General features: G+C 32.0%; 1 protein-coding gene across 1 annotated transcript in view; it reads left to right on the plus strand.

The window, feature by feature from the left end:
• Nucleotides 1-11,247: 11,247 nt before the first annotated feature.
• LOC145259703 (putative arginine--tRNA ligase, mitochondrial) overlaps nucleotides 11,248-20,136 on the plus strand; it is a 72,441-nt gene continuing 63,552 nt past the window's right edge. Inside the window, exon 1 of the mRNA XM_080117377.1 lies at nucleotides 11,248-11,398. Coding sequence (XP_079973503.1) covers nucleotides 11,363-11,398 — 36 coding nt within the window. The 5' untranslated portion in view covers nucleotides 11,248-11,362. The remainder of the gene's footprint in view (nucleotides 11,399-20,136) is intronic.

Below are 20,136 nucleotides of genomic sequence, written 5' to 3' on the forward strand. Positions count from 1 at the left end.
TTTTATTGGTTTGTTTATTCATAACGTTTCGGCCAACTATTCCTCTGGCCTTTGTCAGGTGGTAACCGCGACGGATAGGAACTTCGAATCTCCTAACTGCATTCTCAGCCATCACTGCCATCCGTAGTTGTTGTCTCACCACATTTTGGCCAAGTAAACCTCTGGCACGCTTTGGGTGGGATTGAAACCGCGATCTTCAGACAATGTTCATCTGGAACTGTAGAGATTCAACGTCTCTATCAACTGTGCCACAGGCCCCGAAGGGCGATCAAGGTTGGATTCTTTGATCTTATAAATCCACGTTTATTTATTATCTGATCTTCCATAGTTAGGTCCATACTGATTGGTATATATATTATTCCTTAATTGGAATTCATGGCAGTGATGGCTGAGAATGCAGTTAGGAGATTTGAAGTTCCTATCTGTCGCGGTTACCACCTGACGAAGGCCAGAGGAATAGTTGGCCGAAACGTTGTGAATAAACAAACCAATAAAAGATGAAAAACAACAACTAATAAAGATGAGAATAATAGTCTGAAATAAAAATAAATTAATATATATAATACTCATCTCAAAAATGAATTCCAATTAAGGAATAATATATATACCAAATGTGAGAAACTTCAAAGTTTCAATCAGATTCAATTTTGCAAACCCAATGAGATTGTAGTGATGGATAGTTAATGATCAAACTATATCCACACAAGTATCGCTGTTGTACATGTTCATATGTATAGCAAGTTATGAAAATATACGGCAATTTATGAGCTGTACAAAATCTTTTGCGTTTCATCTCCATAGGGGAATCATCAGGCTAGAATGCATGTTACCTTGAATGTTTTTTTTTTATATAGATGGTGCTTAGTTTAATTAGCCAATCAGATGAATTGTTACTCTTTCAGACAAGGTTGCGCTCTTTTGTGTAACATGTCGAATAATTAGTTGATCTAAGCTTAACACATGCAGACTTAGAGTACTTTTATTTTTATTAGCTTTCTTTAGTTAATAATTTTATTTTTTCCCTCTGTATTGTTATCTTAAAGTAAAGTTTATTTTGTGCATACAATTGTTTTGGGGGTTTGTATTACTGTACACATAGATTCGAAAAAGTTGTCAAAAAACCAAATATATAACAAATAAATATTATCAAAGGCAAAATAAGTTACTTTTCTACCAAACTGGATATAATTTTCGTGTTTTTATTCAATGTAACATGTTTATTCAGCTCGAAAAGCATACAGTGTTTACCGATGTATTGGAAAATTCAAAATGGCGCTCGACTCTCTCTTTAACACGGTAAGTTCGGGAAAAGGTGTTATAAATAATAAACTAGACAAAATACTGTTAGAAATTTGCTCAATATATGTTACCATGACATAAGTTGACATATATTGGGTGTTTTTTTAATATTATTTTGTCTAGTTTATTATTTATAACACCTTTTCCCAAACTTACCGTGTTAAAGAGAGAGTTGGGCGCCATTTTGAATTTTCCAATACATCGGTAAACACTGCATGTTTTTCGAGCTAAATAAACATGTTACATTGAATAAAAACACGAAAAATATATCCAGTTTGGTAGAAAAGTAACTTATCTTGCCTTTGATAACATTTATTTGTTATATATTTGTTTTTTGACAACTTTTTCTAATCTATGTGTACAGTAATACAAACCCTGTTTTTGTTTTAAGTTTAAATAAAAAATAAGCTTGTACTCTTGGACCAATAAAATCGACATCATCATGAGTTGCATCTTCCACTTGGTGTGGATTGCGAACCCACATGGTTTATTTTTCACCATTCCTTCCAATCCAGGGTAAGTTGGTTGATGGATTCCCAACTGTTAGATGTCTAATCAAAAACATTTTCTCTCCATCTTCTTAGCTTTCCCCTGCCTCGGCAATTCGCGCAACTACATTTAAACGGTGGCACAATATTTTTAATTAGAAATGAGATTATAAAGCTACTTTATCTGGATCACAGCATAAAATTTGATATCAAGTCCCTGGATTGTCCTTATCAAGGGGTTATCCCCTGTCTATCTGTGGTTCTGCTCTCCTTTTGGAAGAGCTCTGAGAAGGTTGTGGAGATTTTCGCACCAGTTGAAAAAAGAAAAATTGTAAAACATCACTGTTTCAACTGAAGTAGAATCAACATTCAATGTGGGGAGCCAAATTTGGTGCCAAAAATGACTAGAAGATGGAAATGGAACTTGAGAAAGGGAGGGGAAGAGCTTTAGAAGAGCTAACTTCCCTTGTTATTCTTGACTTTTGGGAAGGTTATGGTTACATCTCGATACCCGTTATGGGGAGAGAAGCAGAAGAGATACAAAGAGGACGAGACAGTCTAGATTGCTGCTAGAAATACACAGAAGGGAGAATGTGTCAAATCTCTGACCTAAGATAAAGAGGAAGTACGAAAGTTTTTGGATAGAATACGAAAGCAAGTACTGATCTGATCTTATTATAGAAATACTTAGAAAAAAATTGATTCTTAAAAATTAAATTTTGCAGGAATTTTTTGCATACATAATTGCAAATAAATATAGATGGATAGAATTGCAAATAAAATCTGGATGGATAGAATTCTATTTACAAGAATGACACAAGATCAAGTTTTGGTGGGATAAATTAATGTAAATTATCTGAATAAAGATTATTATTTGAATCATAAAAATATTGTTTGTTTTTTTTACTTTTTTTTTAATTCATAAACACAATTTATATATTACAGCCGCATAAAATATTGAAGCTTTCAACTCGATGGACATTTGAAAAACATTTTCGGCTGCATATATTTTTGTGAAAAAAGCCCACAAGAAATGATAGTCAGTGGGCAAGAAGTCTAACACAAATCTATAACTATGCCTGCCCCTCAATAACCCCAAAACACATGTATAGTGGATGTGTAATAACATCACATGGTTCCCCCCCCCCATTCAACAACATCATCGCCCCTAATATTGGTGAACAACCGTGGACTTCCCCTCTCAACAATAATTGTCAACCCCAATGCTGTTTCCGTGGTCTTCTTGTCTTCTGACTGGGTTGTTGTCTCTCATATTGGTAGATTCCAAGGGTCAGAGTATTATAACTGCTGACCAAACGAATAGTCTTTCAGACATGTGTACAAAGTTCCTATTTTGAAAATAATTGTTATAATTCTTTTTCTATCCTTTGCAAATGATTCAAATTTTAGTATGTTATTATGGATGATAACGACTACCAGTCGTCAAAATTTCAGCTTTTCACAGTTGTTATTTCTAACAAATATTAGGTTTTAAAATTTTGTCCTTAGTATATATATATATGTATATATATATATATATATATATATATATATATATATAAACAGGCTCCTTTAGCTATATATAATATATATAGAGAGCAGCAGCTGAATAGCGCAACAGTTAGAAGCTCCGACTGTCGTTTGGGCGGTTGGGTTTCCATCTTGGTGTGAGGTAGTTGCTTGTCTAGCCGCACTGATGAGCTGTGAAACAGTACTATATGTGGATGACTATATATATATATATATATATATATATACGAGCAAATAGTGAATAAAACATGTTAAAAAAACACTTTGAAATGAATTAAAAACATATTTAATCTAAAAAGGAAACACTAGATAAGTGGATAGTCCTTAATCCGCGGAGTTTCGAAGAAATACTTTCCTTCTCATCAAGTAAGATCTTTGACTTACTTGTTGTTTCATCAAATACTTTTGCATGCAAAATCCAGTCCCGCATTTTGCTAATTCCTACCCTCTGATGAGAAGGAAAGTATTTCTTCGAAACTCTGCGGATTAAGGACTATCCACTTATCTACTGTTTCCTTTTCAGATTAAATATGTTTTTAATTCATTTCAAAGTGTTTTTTAAACATGTTTTATTAACTGTTTGCTCGTATTATAAGCTCTATCTCCTATTTGGTTTTATCGAGCTTTTACATCTGGCTGAGATAACTTTATAAATATTAATTCTTTAATATTTATAATATACTTTAATTTTACCATCTTGGATTATTTTGGTAAATTTAATTGAAATTTTTATATATATATATATATATATTCTAGTTGGGACAATTAATTGGAATCGAGAATTGGAAAAATTGCGACTTTTGGAGGTATCCCTTAGTTTTGGATGCTACTATATATATATATATATATATATATATATATATATATATACACACACACTAGCTAGATGCCTGGCATTGCCCGGTCATACAATACACTTAAACATGATATTTTAATTGATGCAGATTGTGTATGTATCATTATACAAGCAATGCTCTATTGAATATTATATATTACAAGGAATAATTTGTGCCACACAACACAATAAACGCCCCCCCCCCTCCAATGTAAACATAATATTTGTGAAATATTAAACAGTGTTTCTGCTCGGGTAATATCGGCACATTACTTACGGTAAAATGGTTAATTAAACTGCAGAAGCACCTGTTAAAAACTATCCAAGTTCTATAATTGAATACTCTCTTCCAAAAAAAAAAAAAAGAACGTAAAACATAAAAGTATGTTTTTGTAAATCGCTCGTGTAAACTTACTGACAGCATTAATAGCATCCTAAATTATAAGATGAAAAAAATTAATGAATCTCTTAGTAAAAGAGCGTTGTCTCCTTTGGAACAATGACAAATTGTAAAACAACGCCTTTTTAATTGCCGCCATAAGTACCAATTTGAATAAGTACTGAATTTTCAAGCATTATCGAGAAAAAAAACCAAAAAAAAAACGCTGTGTCATATTTGTTTAGGACATGTGACATGAAAACGTTGTTTGGCATATTTGAAAACTTGTAAAAATTGGCATAAGATTATCAAAATTTTCATAAAATAATTACCTCCCCTGTTATGATAAGAACTCTTCTTCTGTTTGTTCTTCTTAGTAAAACTTTCCATTTTCAACCGTAGTGTTTTTCGTAATCTTTGGATATGTTCACTATTGCGAAATGATTATTGGGTACTCCTGCAGTCCTGCAGTATTTTACCCACCGATTTCACGATCTTAGCCGAGCGTTGACGAACGCTTTCGGCGTTAACGCCGACGAAAGCCGAGAATTCGGAGCTACGGTGCAAGAACGCTAAAAGTATGTGAATAGCAACAACATTACAAGGAAAAGATATTACACACACACACACAACAAAATGGATAAAATTAATACAAAAAATTTGGATAAAATAAATCACAAACACTTACCGTAAGTTTTTTTAAAGTAAAATAAATTTATTTTGTTGAATATTTTTTTTTTTTGGTTCATTTTGTTTTCCGATAGCTTTTTTTTTGGGGGGGGGGTAAGCAACAGTAATAAACACTTCAATGTTTTTTTTTTTTTTGTGTTTTTAACAAAACGTTATTAAACAGTAACAACAATGTTTTTTTTTTTTTTTTTTTTTTCAGTAATGTTTTTTGGGGGGGGACAACAATTACTGTTTATCTTTAGTTCCGACTGGAAGATTTTCTACTGACTGTAGAGAGGCAAAGTAGGGAGCAAAGGGTTTTCAGAGGATGTGGAAAGAAGCTCCTTCCCAAACCGGGTAGCCTTCCGCGATTTGATTTATTATGGAGACAAAAGGGTTGTGTCCAAATTTTTGTCTCCACATAAATTCGTATAAATATGTTTCCAACAGCTCCCGTTTTTTTTGTTTTTTTTATCGCTAAATTAAATAGCTGAAATGAAAGGCTGTGTATTTTTACTTTGAACAATAAAATAACTGAAATGAAACGCTATGTGTGTAATTTCAATGAAAATTATTCATCTGCTGCGCGTTCGTTTGAAGCGCCCTGATTGGCTGATAGAGTATCGTACCGCTCGCCATGTTCCGGCGTTTTCCGACGGATGTCGATCAACGCTCGGCTAAGATCGTGAAATCGGTGGGTAAAATACTGCAGGAGTACCGATTATTGAGTAGATTTCGTTGGTTTTACTTGAAATTCAATATTTCGATTTTTGAATTTCGCTCTAATAATGGAGAAGTACTCAAGCGACTTAAAAAAAACCCCAAAAAGTACAAATTGAGTTATCTCCTATTATTTTTGGACTACTGTTCTCATCTTGGGTGTGATTTTCACGTTTCGGTTGATGTAACCTCCGACCATCTTCAGGTGTATTTTGCCGAACTCAGGAATGTTTCTGTTGAACTTGGGAATTTGGATGGAATTTCGAGCTTTATCCACAAGGATCTCTGGTGTAGTGGTTAGAGTGCTTGGAAAAATCAATTGTAAAATGTAATATTCTCCTGAAGGTTGAAGGTTCAATCCTCAGTGTGGGCGACTGAAAAAATACAATTACGAATTACTTAAGACGGCACTTTTGCATGACAGTGATATGAGGCGAATGTGTGTATTTTAGTGTCAAAAACGGCTAACAGATATAACTTGCCAGCCAAAGAATAGGGGTCGATAACTCTTCCTTTTCAAAAAGTGCGTGTAAACTAAAATTATATTTTGCTAGATTTTTAAATAATCTTTCTGTACACCACACAAAAAAATTCTTTAAACTCTGCAAATGCTTCATGTTTTTTTAAATTGTATTTTGCTACATTTTTATACAACCTTACTATAAAAAAATAATTCTAAAAACAATCTATAAATGTTTCATGTTTTTTTAAATTTTATTTTGCTACATTTTTATACAACCTTACTATAAAAAAATAATTCTAAAAACAATCTATAAATGTTTCATCTTTTTTTAATTATATTTTGCTACATTTTTATACAACCTTACTAAAAAAAATAATTCTAAAAACAATCTATAAATGTTTCATGTTTTTTTAATTATATTTTGCTACATTTTTATACAACCTTACTATAAAACAAATAATTCTAAAAACAATCTATAAATGTTTCATGTTTTTTTTAATTATATTTTGCGACATTTTTATACAACCTTACTATAAAAAAATAATTCTAAAAACAATCTATAAATGTTTCATCTTTTTTTAATTATATTTTGCTACATTTTTATACAACCTTACTAAAAAAAATAATTCTAAAAACAATCTATAAATGTTTCATGTTTTTTTAATTATATTTTGCTACATTTTTATACAACCTTACTATAAAACAAATAATTCTAAAAACAATCTATAAATGCTTCATGTTTTTTTAAATTATATTTTGCTACATTTTTATACAACCTTACTATAAAAAAATAATTCTAAAAACAATCTATAAATGTTTCATGTTTTTTTTAATTATATTTTGCGACATTTTTATACAACCTTACTATAAAAAAATAATTCTAAAAACAATCTATAAATGTCTTATGTTTTTTAAAATTATATTTTACTACATTTTTATACAACCTTACTATAAAAAAATAATTCTAAAAACAATCTATAAATGTTTCATGTTTTTTTTAATTATATTTTGCTACATTTTTATACAACCTTACTTTAAAAAATAATTCTAAAAACAATCTATAAATGTTTAAATTATATTTTACTACATATTTATACAACCTTACTATAAAACAAATAATTCTAAAAACAATCTATAAATGTTTCATGTTTTTTTAAATTATAAACTATAAAAAATAATTCTAAAAACAATCTATAAATATTTCATGTTTTTTTTAATTATATTTTACTACATATTTATACAACCTTACTATAAAACAAATAATTCTAAAAACAATCTATAAATGTTTCATGTTTTTTAGAATTATATTTTGCTACATTTTTATACAACCTTATTATAAAAAAATAATTCTAAAAACAATCTATAAATGTTTTATGTTTTTTTAAATTATATTTTGCTACATTTTAAGGTGGTATAAAACCTTACTATAAAAAAATAATTCTAAAAACAATCTATAAATGTTTCATGTTTTTTTAAAATTATATTTTGCTACATTTTTATACAACCTTACTATAAAAAATAATTCTAAAAACAATCTATAAATGTTTCATGTTTTTTAAAATTATATTTTGCTACATTTTTATACAACCTTACTATAAAAAAATAATTCTAAAAACAATCTATAAATGTTTCATGTTTTTTTTAATTATATTTTGCTACATTTTTATACAACCTTACTATAAAAAAATAATTCTGAAAACAATCTATAAATGTTTCATGTTTTTTTAAAATTATATTTTGCTACATTTTTATACAACCTTACTATAAAAAAATAATTCTAAAAACAATCTATATATGTTTTGTGTTTTTAAAATTATATTTTATTACATTTTTATACAACCTTACTATAAAAAAATAATTCTAAATACAATCTATAAATGTTTTATGTTTTTTTAAATTATATTTTATTACATTTTTATACAACCTTACTATAAAAAATAATTCTAAAAACAATCTATAAATATTTCATGTTTTTTTAAATTATATTTTATTACATTTTTATACAACCTTACTATAAAAAAATAATTCTAAAAACAATCTATAAATATTTCATGTTTTTTTAAATTATATTTTGCTACATTTTAATACAACCTTACTATAAAAAAATAATTCTAAAAACAATCTATAAATGTTTCATGTTTTTTTAAATTATATTTTATTACATTTTTATACAACCTTACTATAAAAAAATAATTCTAAAAACAATCTATAAATATTTCATGTTTTTTTAAATTATATTTTATTACATTTTTATACAACCTTACTATAAAAAAATAATTCTAAAAACAATCTATAAATATTTCATGTTTTTTTAAATTATATTTTATTACATTTTTATACAACCTTACTATAAAAAAATAATTCTAAAAACAATCTATAAATATTTCATGTTTTTTTAAATTATATTTTATTACATTTTTATACAACCTTACTATAAAAAAATAATTCTAAAAACAATCTATAAATGTTTCATGTTTTTTTAAATTATATTTTACTACATTTTTATACAACCTTACTATAAAAAAATAATTCTAAAAACAATCTATAAATGTTTCATGTTTTTTTTAATTATATTTTGCTACATTTTTATACAACCTTACTATAAAAAAATAATTCTAAAAACAATCTATAAATGTTTCATGTTTTTTAAAATTATATTTTGCTACATTTTTATACAACCTTACTATAAAAAAATAATTCTAAAAACAATCTATAAATGTTTCATGTTTTTTTTAATTATATTTTGCTACATTTTTATACAACCTTACTATAAAAAAATAATTCTAAAAACAATCTTTATATGTTTTGTGTTTTTTAAATTATATTTTGCTACATTTTTATACAACCTTACTATAAAAAAATAATTCTAAAAACAATCTATAAATATTTCATGTTTTTTTAAATTATATTTTATTACATTTTTATACAACCTTACTAAAAAAAAATAATACTAAAAACAATCTATAAATGTTTCATGTATTTTTAAATTATATTTTACTACATTTTTATACAACCTTACTATAAAAAAATAATTCTAAAAACAATCTATAAATATTTCATGTTTTTTTAAATTATATTTTGCTACATTTTTATACAACCTTACTCTAAAAAAATAATTCTAAAAACAATCTATAAATATTTCATGTTTTTTTAAATTATATTTTATTACATTTTTATACAACCTTACTATAAAAAAATAATTCTAAAAACAATCTATAAATGTTTCATGTTTTTTTAAATTATATTTTGCTACATTTTTATACAACCTTACTATAAAAAAATAATTCTAAAAACAATCTATAAATGTTTCATGTTTTTTTTAATTATATTTTGCTACATTTTTATACAACCTTACTCTAAAAAAATAATTCTAAAAACAATCTTTATATGTTTTGTGTTTTTTAAATTATATTTTGCTACATTTTTATACAACCTTACTATAAAAAAATAATTCTAAAAACAATCTATAAATATTTCATGTTTTTTTAAATTATATTTTATTACATTTTTATACAACCTTACTATAAAAAAATAATTCTAAAAACAATCTATAAATGTTTCATGTTTTTTTTAATTATATTTTGCTACATTTTTATACAACCTTACTATAAAAAAATAATTCTAAAAACAATCTATAAATGTTTCATGTTTTTTTTAATTATATTTTGCTACATTTTTATACAACCTTACTATAAAAAAATAATTCTAAAAACAATCTTTATATGTTTTGTGTTTTTTAAATTATATTTTACTACATTTTTATACAACCTTACTATAAAAAAATAATTCTGAAAACAATCTATAAATGTTTCATGTTTTTTAAAATTATATTTTGCTACATTTTTATACAACCTTACTATAAAAAAAAAATAATTCTAAAAACAATCTATAAATGTTTTGTGTTTTTATCATATTATTTTATTTTCAGTTGAATCACTCATTGAAAAGAAATTATATTAATACATTAAATTATATTTTGATACTTCCTTTACTCGATAAATGTTTCGATTTTCATATCGTTGTGTTATTTATTTTATTATATATTTTTGCGTTATCGTAAACACTTGTTTTTTTTTTGTTTTCTTTAATTACATTTTCACCCCAAACAAGGCAAATTGCCACTGTGGTGTAGGGGGCTACTATCAGGAGCAGCAGCTACTGGGGCACTATATTGGGATTTGGGCAGCAAGATGTCGGTTCACGTTACACTTGAACTTCTGCATGTCAGTACAGTTGGGGAAGCAGGGACCTGGAATGGAATTCCAGAGTCTAGCGGTTCTGGGGAAGAAACTACTGGAGTAGAAAGATCTTCTACATCTAGGGATCTCTACTGTTTGGGGTTTGTTGAGGGTGTCTATGTCATGGGGGCACGTGTCTGCAGTTCGTCAGAGCATTCACCATTAAAATACTTGTAGAACAGGCAGAGGGATGCAACGTTTCGTCGATGGGACAGAGGCTGAAGCTTAGATGCCAGTTCAGGGCCTATCAGATTGGCGACTCTCTTGTTTATATTTGAGGTTCACATAATGGCCGCTGGACGTCAGTTCTCTTTCGAAGAACAGGGGTCGATAACTCGTCTCTGTTGCTAATATGTCACTGACATGCAGAAGTGTCCTTAAGACCTCTATCCAGTCATAGCTGACGGAACAAGAGCATACTACACCCATGGAGTAAATAAAGGGTTTCGCTTGAAATTCCGTCTAAACACGGACAGAAACATTCCCGAGTTCGTCAAGATACGCATGAAGAAGGTCGGTGGTTACATCCATCGAAACGTTGTTACAATCGCACTCAAGATGAGAACAGTAGTCTGAAGAATACAAATAATACGATTAACCACTCCTCATCTAAAAAATTCAGAAATGAGTTATCTCCCTTTAAAAATCTAAGATGGCTGCGCCCTTGTGTACATGCTGTTGACTTTTGTTCTAAAATGCGTTAGTTGAATTTATAAGTAACAACAAGAATAATAAAAAGCCATGGCTGGATACTTTCGCCAGGCGATCGCCTCTAAAGTAAGTATCAAATTAATTAGTTACCTAAAATAGTTATTTTCTTTTGTTCATCGTTCTGTATATATTTCCTTTTCAACGAAATAATTTCATCAGAGGACAAAATCGGAACCCGTCGCTATACAACCCTCCCCTCCATCAACACGCTCACATGAGGGTTGAATATGAGACGGGGGGTCGGAAAAAAAAAATCTGGTACTTACGCACTTATTGAACCGTTATTTAGAAAGCCGTTCTTAATATGGGGAGAGGAGGGTGTTTTGTAACTATTCTGTATTTTCACCTTACAATTTAATAATAAAAAAAAGATATCGTAAAACTTTAACTTGTAAATACTATTTTAAAGATAGCCCGGTTCAATAAGTGCATAAGCACCGATAATCCCCTCCCCCTTAAAAATAGGTTCTCTAGATTAGAAAAAAAAAAGAGCATTTTTTACGTAGTATAAACACCTCCAACTTCACTATATTAGGAATGGCTTTCGGAAATAAACTTCCCCAACATCCACATGTTAAGAACGGCTTTCGAGGTTGAGGGTATTTATTACCGAAAGCCGTTCTTCGAGGTTGGGGGTGTTTATACTACGCTGGGTACTCTCGTAAAAAAAAAAAAAAAAAAAATGCGCCAATTTCTCCTCATTTTACCCACCAGCGGCGATCCCCATCTGTATCTAAGGACGCCCCCGCTTGCGGGATTATGAGTTGTTGTTTATTTTGAAAAACAGCAGACAGATTCATTCTCCCCTCCATTCACATTTTTGTTGTTGTTGTTATGTGTGTGCGTGGGTGTATGTAAGACTACTATTAGCATTGGTCACAAGTTGATAATGACTATAGTCTAGGTTTCGAATCTCGTTACGTCTAGCCACACTGATGAGTTTCGGAATGATGAAACAGCTACATATATATATCTATAAAAGTGAACGTGTCTGTGTGTGTGTCTGCGTATATTTCCCTACACAATAACTGTCAATTTTTAGTCTACAGACTCAAAATTTGATATACAGGGTACTGAGATTTGGGAAAATCTTTGTGATCAGTTTTCGGACAGAAATTTGGCTGTTAAAGGGTCAAAGTTCAACGATTTGACCTTTGAGAACTCTACTACTCTCCTCCGACAATTTTGGGTCTAAACACTTGAAATTTTAGATATAGGTTCCTTGGACATGAATCTAACTTAATAACTTGATTTGAGCCCAAAACAAGAAATTTTAAGAGGTCGTAATAGGGGTCAAAGCTAAATTGGCCGCTTTTTTTTTTTTTTTGCTCAACATACACCTCCAAACACCCTGGCAACGCCGGGCTGAAATGCTAGTATATATATATATATATATATATATAAATGATGATGATGATGATTGCAACATCTTGTCAGATGAGAACCACTCCCTCAGTCACTAAAAGCCCATGTGCCCGAAGATGACTTTTTAGCCCTGCCAGCGACTTGCACACCTTCAAGCAGACATGACACTGAAAACGTTCACTGATTTGTATGAAACTAACAGCAGCGGAACCTGTATTATCGTGGACTTTCATGTGATTAACAAAACCTGCCTTAGACAACAGAGCCCGATCACACACCTGACAGATCCAGAGATCGGCAAGGTTTGGCATTTTCTACATGTTCTCTTAAGTTTCGCTCGGTCTATTTTGGCTGCTCCAAAGTGTTCTGCACCCCTGTATGTCAGTATCCTCCACTGCTTGCGATCATGTGCTAGGGACTCCCAACTGTGAACAGGAATATGAAAACTCACCAGACTCTCCTTGATGCTATCACGAAAACGTTTTTTGGGCTTGCGCTGAGGTCTTTTTCCAAGAAAGAGCTCACCATAAAACAACTGTTTTGGGAGTCGATAGTCTTCAAGCTGGATGAGATGACCCGCCCAACGCATCTGGTTCTTAATAACAATAGTAGCAATACTGGTTGTTTTGGGCTTTTTTAAGACATATGTATCAGGGACAAAGCTATACCACTTTAAACCAAGAATGTGTCTAAGGCAGTGCTGATGGAACCTCTCGAGCAATTCTATATGTGACTGGTACAAGGTCCAAGTGTCAGATGCGTAGAGTAGGGATGGTACTACACATGCTTGATATACTGAAATTTTAGTTGTCAGAGTTAGAGCACCGTCAGACCAGACTATCTTGTAACCTTCCAAAAGCATCAGAAGCCTTGCTGATTCTCTGTCTTATTTCCGCATTAAGAGTGCCATCATTTGATAAGGCGCTCCCAAGGTAGACAAAATTTTTTACGACTTCAAAGCACTTTCCACAGACGAAGATATCAGGTTCCACATACAGATCATCGGGAGCAGGAATGTACATGACTTTAGTTTTCTTAATGCTAACTGTCAGGCCGAAGCAGGTACAAGCATTTGTAAAGAGATCCATCACTAGTTGCATATCTACTGGGGAGTGTGTTACCAGGTCAGCATCATCAGCATACAATAGTTCCCTAACAAGTCCATCACTAACAAGTGTTTTGGCTTGGAATCTTCAGAGGTTGAACACCTTTCCAGTCGTTCGGAATATAATATAAACACCCATATCACCATCCTGGAAACCATACCAGAGCACAGCAGTCAGATAGAGCGAAAACAATGTTGGTGCAGCTATATCACCCTGCTTCACACCATTATCAATGGGGAATTCTTCCGAAAACCGACAATTGAAGTTGACACGACCTTTCATACTATGATGAAGTTGCTTGAACGTGTCTGTAAAAACAGGTGTACAGCCAAATTTTTCCAGCACTTTCCAGAGAACCTCACGGTTGACTGTGTGAAACGCCTTGGTTAAGTCCACAAACACCTGGCAAAGAGGCATCCGCTGTTCAATACATTTTTCCGAGAGCTGTCTAGCAGAAAACACCATATCCACAGTTCCTCGCCCGACAAGATCAAAGTGTAGTATCTGTTCTGCAGATGCTGCATTTAAGATAATTTGTACCAGTCAATGGAGGGGAAACCCTCTATACTGGGACAATTATTATTTTTGGTAACCAGAGTGCCCCCTTTTTGCCTACTTTTAGGGGAGCTGGTTTTTACCTCACATTAAAAACGGCCTTGTGCCTAATTTGCTCTGTGGGGGAGCAAATAAATACCATCCACAGTTCCTCGCCCACCTCTAAAACCAGATTGGGATTCCGGAAGGATATTAGGACATACATACTTTTCCAATCGGTTTAGCAAGAGCCGTGCAAACACCTTTCCAATCACACTCAGCAGCGAGATACCTTGATAATTTCCACAATCAGACCTTGTACCCTTTCCTTTGTACAACATAACCAAGATGGCATCTACCCAATCTTGGGCAACCGGGTCATCCTGCCATACTGACAGTATCAAAGAGTGGACCACACAATGTACATTGACACCACAATGTATCAGCAGCTCAACAGGGATGCCATCCAGCCCAGGGGCTTTGTTCGAGTTTATCTGTTTTATGCAGTCAGCTGTCGGTTCAACATCAAGTTCCGGACAAAAGGAACATTGAGGGATACTTTCTATTGCAGCAACATCAACATTGGATGGGTTATGAAAAAGATCATGAAAGTGTTCATGCCATCGATGCATAATTTCATCTGAGGTTTTCAGCAAGGTTTTCCCATCCTTCGCCAGGAGTGGTGTAGTTGAAGAGGATTTCGGACCATAAGCCTGATGGAGCAGAGTGTAGAATGTCTTAACATCTCTATGATCGTAGGCAGTCTGTATCTCCCTGGAGAAGTCAGACCACCATTTGTTTTTTATTTGGTGCACACAACACTGAACCTCACTCTGCACAGAAGAAAAGTGGGCAGCGAGCGCTGGCTTGTTCAGAGGTGAAAAGTTGAGAAGTTTCAAATAAGCTTTCCGCTTTCTATCAATTTGAGGCTTAATTTGATTGAAATTATCAGCAAACCAATCTCGATGTCTGGGAACCTTCAAGCCAAGAACTTCAACACCTTTTTGGTATATTGTATCTCTTACTGTCTCCCAATCACAATCTGAGAAATCCACCTGGTTGAAAGCAGATTTCAAGGAACTTTGTACGACTGGATCCTTCAATTTGGAAACATCAATACATTTATGCACTTTGACACCATTGAAACGGCTTTTTTTGCAAACTGTAATTCTCAGTTTAGCTCTGGCCATTAAATGATCAGTACTACAGTCAGCACCACGTATTACTCTAACTTTGCAAAAGTTTCCAAGATCACCACTTCTACACAGTATGTAATCAAGCAAATGGCCATGTTTAGATTGGAGATGGAACCAGGTCTCCTTGTTTTTCTGGTGAGAAAAAGTGTTGGTGATAACAAGATTTAGTTCACTGCAGAGATGGAGAAGCAGCATACCATTTGAATTGACTACCAATGCCATATGGACCCAACGGAGACCAAGTCTCATTGTCTGATCCAACCCGTGCATTGAAGTCACCAAGAACCACCAAACTCTCAGCACTTGGCAAACTGATGATAACAGATCTAAGCATATGATAAAAGGAAGTAATATCGTCTTCAGACGAAGTAAGAGTTGGCGCATAGACAGAAAGAACATTCATGTAACGACCAGCAGCAAGGGGCATTCTCAATGTTATTGCACTGTCATTTATGCCTACTGCCTGTTCGATCTTGTCAATTAAGGAGTTCTTAACTGCAAAACCAACACCAGCCTCACGCCTCTCCTTTTCAGCTCTACCAGACCAGAAGATCGTGTAGTCCGACTCACACTCAACCAGTTGATCCTCACCTTGGTATTTTATTTTTTTTTTTCGAATTGAGAGAAGCGTATAAAAACGGTATAATTCCTCAATGATCATGACGACAGTGATGATGTTTACAATTCAATGAATACACATGATAATAAAAATAAAAACAAATCCAACACATGCAATACGTAAAACAAAGCAGTCATAAATCTCGGTATTTTTGTTTTGCTTATATATATATATATATATATATATATATATGGTTAAAATCAAGTTCTGTACTTTGTTGACATTCTTCATCAGCTGATCTGATATGAATGCCCTGGAAAAGTCACTTCTGATTAATGTTTACTATCAGTTTTAAAATATGCAAACGAACTTGGCTGTTTTTTTTTTTCTTTTTCTTTTCCGAATAACAAAATATTTTAAAACTTTATCAGAACATTTACTGGGTTTCTACCAGTATTTTATTTATTATTTATTTTTAAGCCACTATCCAAACTTCCAAGATGTAAGAGTCACTTTACGGTCATTTTTTTTCTTGTTCTCACATAACACTTGACATTACTTGTTTTTCAAACCGAATTAACGTTTTTTTTGGTTTTTTAAAAAAAATTATTTCATTAGATAGAAGAGCAAACTTATCTAATGAAATAATTTAAAAAAAACAAACAAAAAACGTTCATTCGGTTTGAAAAACAAGTAGTCTCAAGTGTTATGTGAGAACAAGAAAAAAATGACCGTAAAGTGACTCTTACATCTTGGAAGTTTGGATAGTGGCTTAAAAATAAAAAAACATTTATTTGTAATATGTTTGTTTTTTGACAACTTTTTCATCTTGCTGTCTATTGCAAAACAAATGCGATATGTGGTTTGGTTCGATCAGAAGACTTTCCTCAAGACTTACAAACAGTTTCAACCCCCCCCCCCCATCTAAAACTCTTAGACTTTCTCTACGGATTCAACATATTTTGTATTCTTGTTTTCATAACTCTTTCGGGACCATTTGTTGTGTTAATAAAACTGGTCTAAATTGTAGAAGGGTGCTTGTTTACATTCGTGATCTTTGAAACCAACGCACTTCAGGTGAAAACATTATTATGTACTTACGTGTCATAGCGAGATTAGTATAAATTCCAAAAATTCCAAAAATGATCCAATGATCCAGTAGAAAAATAATTACAAGTAAAAATAGAATTCATCAAATTATCAAGTTTTACTGTATGTTTTAATATGGAAGAGTTGTGCGACCAATTCAGTATAACAAAGAAGGAAGATTACCATTGACTTAAATTAAGGGACCGCCATTTTTAAACAGAAAATCTCGGAAGGTAATTATGAATGATTTTTTTTTGTTTAAAAATATATTTAGCACATCTATTGCATCAGTTTTCGTAATTTTTTTTTGATATATACTAATTTCACCATGGCAGGTAAGTACATAATGTCTTCACCTGAAATACGTTGGTTTAAAAGATGATCGTTGTAAACAAGTACCTGTAGAAGTTTGTCTATTTAACCAAAACTTGGTAGTCTGTAGCAGCAGCATATATTTGCGGCTTAAGATTTTGCATATTTTTTGTTGTGTAATATCATTGTGGATTGGTTGCAGCAGTCAACTTCCTTTTCGGCTTGTCCAATCAGAGGCTAGTTTTCAAGCCAGCTGACCACGTTGCTGAGTTAATAAAAGGCTAAACACATCGCAATTCTCTCTCTTCTTCCTGACTCTCAGACTGAAGATGTTAGATAATAACATGGTTAAAAGTTAAATTAGTTATTATCTATCTATCTATCTATCTATCTATTTATATGTCTGTCTGTCTGTCTGTCTATCTGTCTGTCTGTCTATCCGATCTATCTGTCTGTCTGTCTATCCGATCTATCTGTCTGTCTGTCTATCCGATCTATCTGTCTGTCTATCTATCGATCTATCTGTCTGTCGGTCTATCTATCTATCTATCGATCTATCTATTTATCTATCTATATGTCTGTCTGTCTGTCTGTCTATCTATCGATCTATCTATTTATCTATCTATATGTCTGTCTGTCTGTGTCTGTCTGTCTATCTGTCTATCTATATATCTATCTGCCTATCTGTCTATCTATCTATTTATCCGTCTATCTCTGTCTGTCTATCTATTTATCTATCTATATCTGCCTATCTGTCTGTCTATCTATCTCTCTCTCTCTGTCTATCTATCTATCTATCTACCTATCTATATGTCTGTCCGTCTGTCTGTCTGTGTATCTATCTATCTATCTATCAGTGATATTATAAAAAATAGTTTTCATTGGAAGTTATTTATTGTTTAGAGAATAGAATTGGTCTGGAATGTAACAATGGGTTTTAGCTGAAGATGTTTACAGAAATTAGCTAAGTTAAAAATAAACAAAATAACCTTGAGCAATTGCGTACTTGACAGAGGTCACATGTTAGGAAATGTGTGTTTTTGATGATAGCGTAACGGAACTAACAGGTCAAGAGGTCAAGGAGATTAGATTGAAGAGTTTGAGTTTGCTCGCGAAAGTGAGCAGATGTGCTTCAAAGCTGGGAAGCGGGGCTGGAAGGAGCAAGCATTTAGACACGTAATGCAGACTCCTGGTGAAGACCACTGAGACAGCTGAAATAAATTTATATTTAAAAAATATAGTGTTGTTCTGTGGTTTCACAAAAGAAGACAAAACAGGTGTCTTAATCGGTTATGATGTTGATCATTGTATGTTTTGTCGTAGAGTCCAGCAGTGAAGGTGTAGAATCAAGAATTAAGAATGCGCTTACCTTCCCTCTCCACCATTATGGACCATTTAACTAATTTCAACATATTTATTCAGTAGCAATTAGTGGTATGCTAATTGCATTGGACCAGCCTACAATTAGTCAGGGATGGTGGATTGTTCTATTTTGAGGCGCCTGATTGGCTAAACATGCCATGAGGGGCAGGTGCCACTCTACAAATGCCAGCTGCTCTGGCATTCAGGGGTTTTTACTGTTCTAGACTTTTGCCAGGAACTACACTGCCAATTATCGCATCCATTCAGCACAACATCTTCATTGGGTTAGCTGGCTCACCCTAGCAATATTCTACAGAAGATAGAAGAACTCTTGAAGAAAGAAAAGGTATGAACCACATATTCTTCTTCTTCTAAAATATGATAGCTTTATGTAAATACGAATGTGATTCCCAACTATATATATCGCAGTTGATACGTGGTTATGTAACAAAGACATCTTCATATGGCACGGATCAATCCCCAACTACTTTCTTGGGACGCCACATAACCCACCTGGTCCTTCGGGCCCAGGGTTTGACTAAAACAAGAAGACAAAGAATTCATTGTGGCTACCACCAATGATAACTTCAACCGCACATACATGAACATATATATATATATATATATATATATATATATATATATTATATGAAAGCAAACAGTTAATAAAACATGTTAAACACTTTGAAAAAGAGTTAAAAACATATTTAATTTGAAAAGAAAACATTAAATAAGTGGATAGTCCTTAATCTGCGGAGTTCCAAAGAAATACTTTCCTTCTCATCAGAGGGTAGGAATTATCAAAATGTGGGATCGGATTTTGCATGCAAAAGTATTTGATGAAACTGCAAGTAAGTCAAAGATCTTACTTGATAACAAAAAGTGAAGCATAGGGAATAGGGTGAAGAAAAAGGTGATTTCACGTGAATGGATAGTCTGGTGAAAGGTAAAGTATCTTATTATAAGCTCTATCTCCTATTTGGTTTTATCGAGCTTTTACATCTGGTTGAGATTACTTTATAAATATTAATTCTTTAATATTTATAATATACTTTAGTTTTACCATCTTGGATCATTTTGGTAAATGTAATTGTAATTTTTATTTTATTTATTTATATATATATATGTATATAATATATATATATATATATTGTTACGACGTATCCCAGTCCTACTGGGGACGTTAGAGATGGGTGACGTAACAAAATATATAAAAAAAATAAAGTTTCCCAGGTTCCTTGATAATGCGTTTTTATGGGAATAGGACAACTGTCCCGAAGA

This window comes from Euprymna scolopes, chromosome 35, assembly GCF_053919585.1.
Source record: "Euprymna scolopes isolate OS-2025 chromosome 35, ASM5391958v1, whole genome shotgun sequence".
NCBI classification, from domain to species: Eukaryota; Metazoa; Mollusca; class Cephalopoda; order Sepiida; family Sepiolidae; genus Euprymna; species Euprymna scolopes.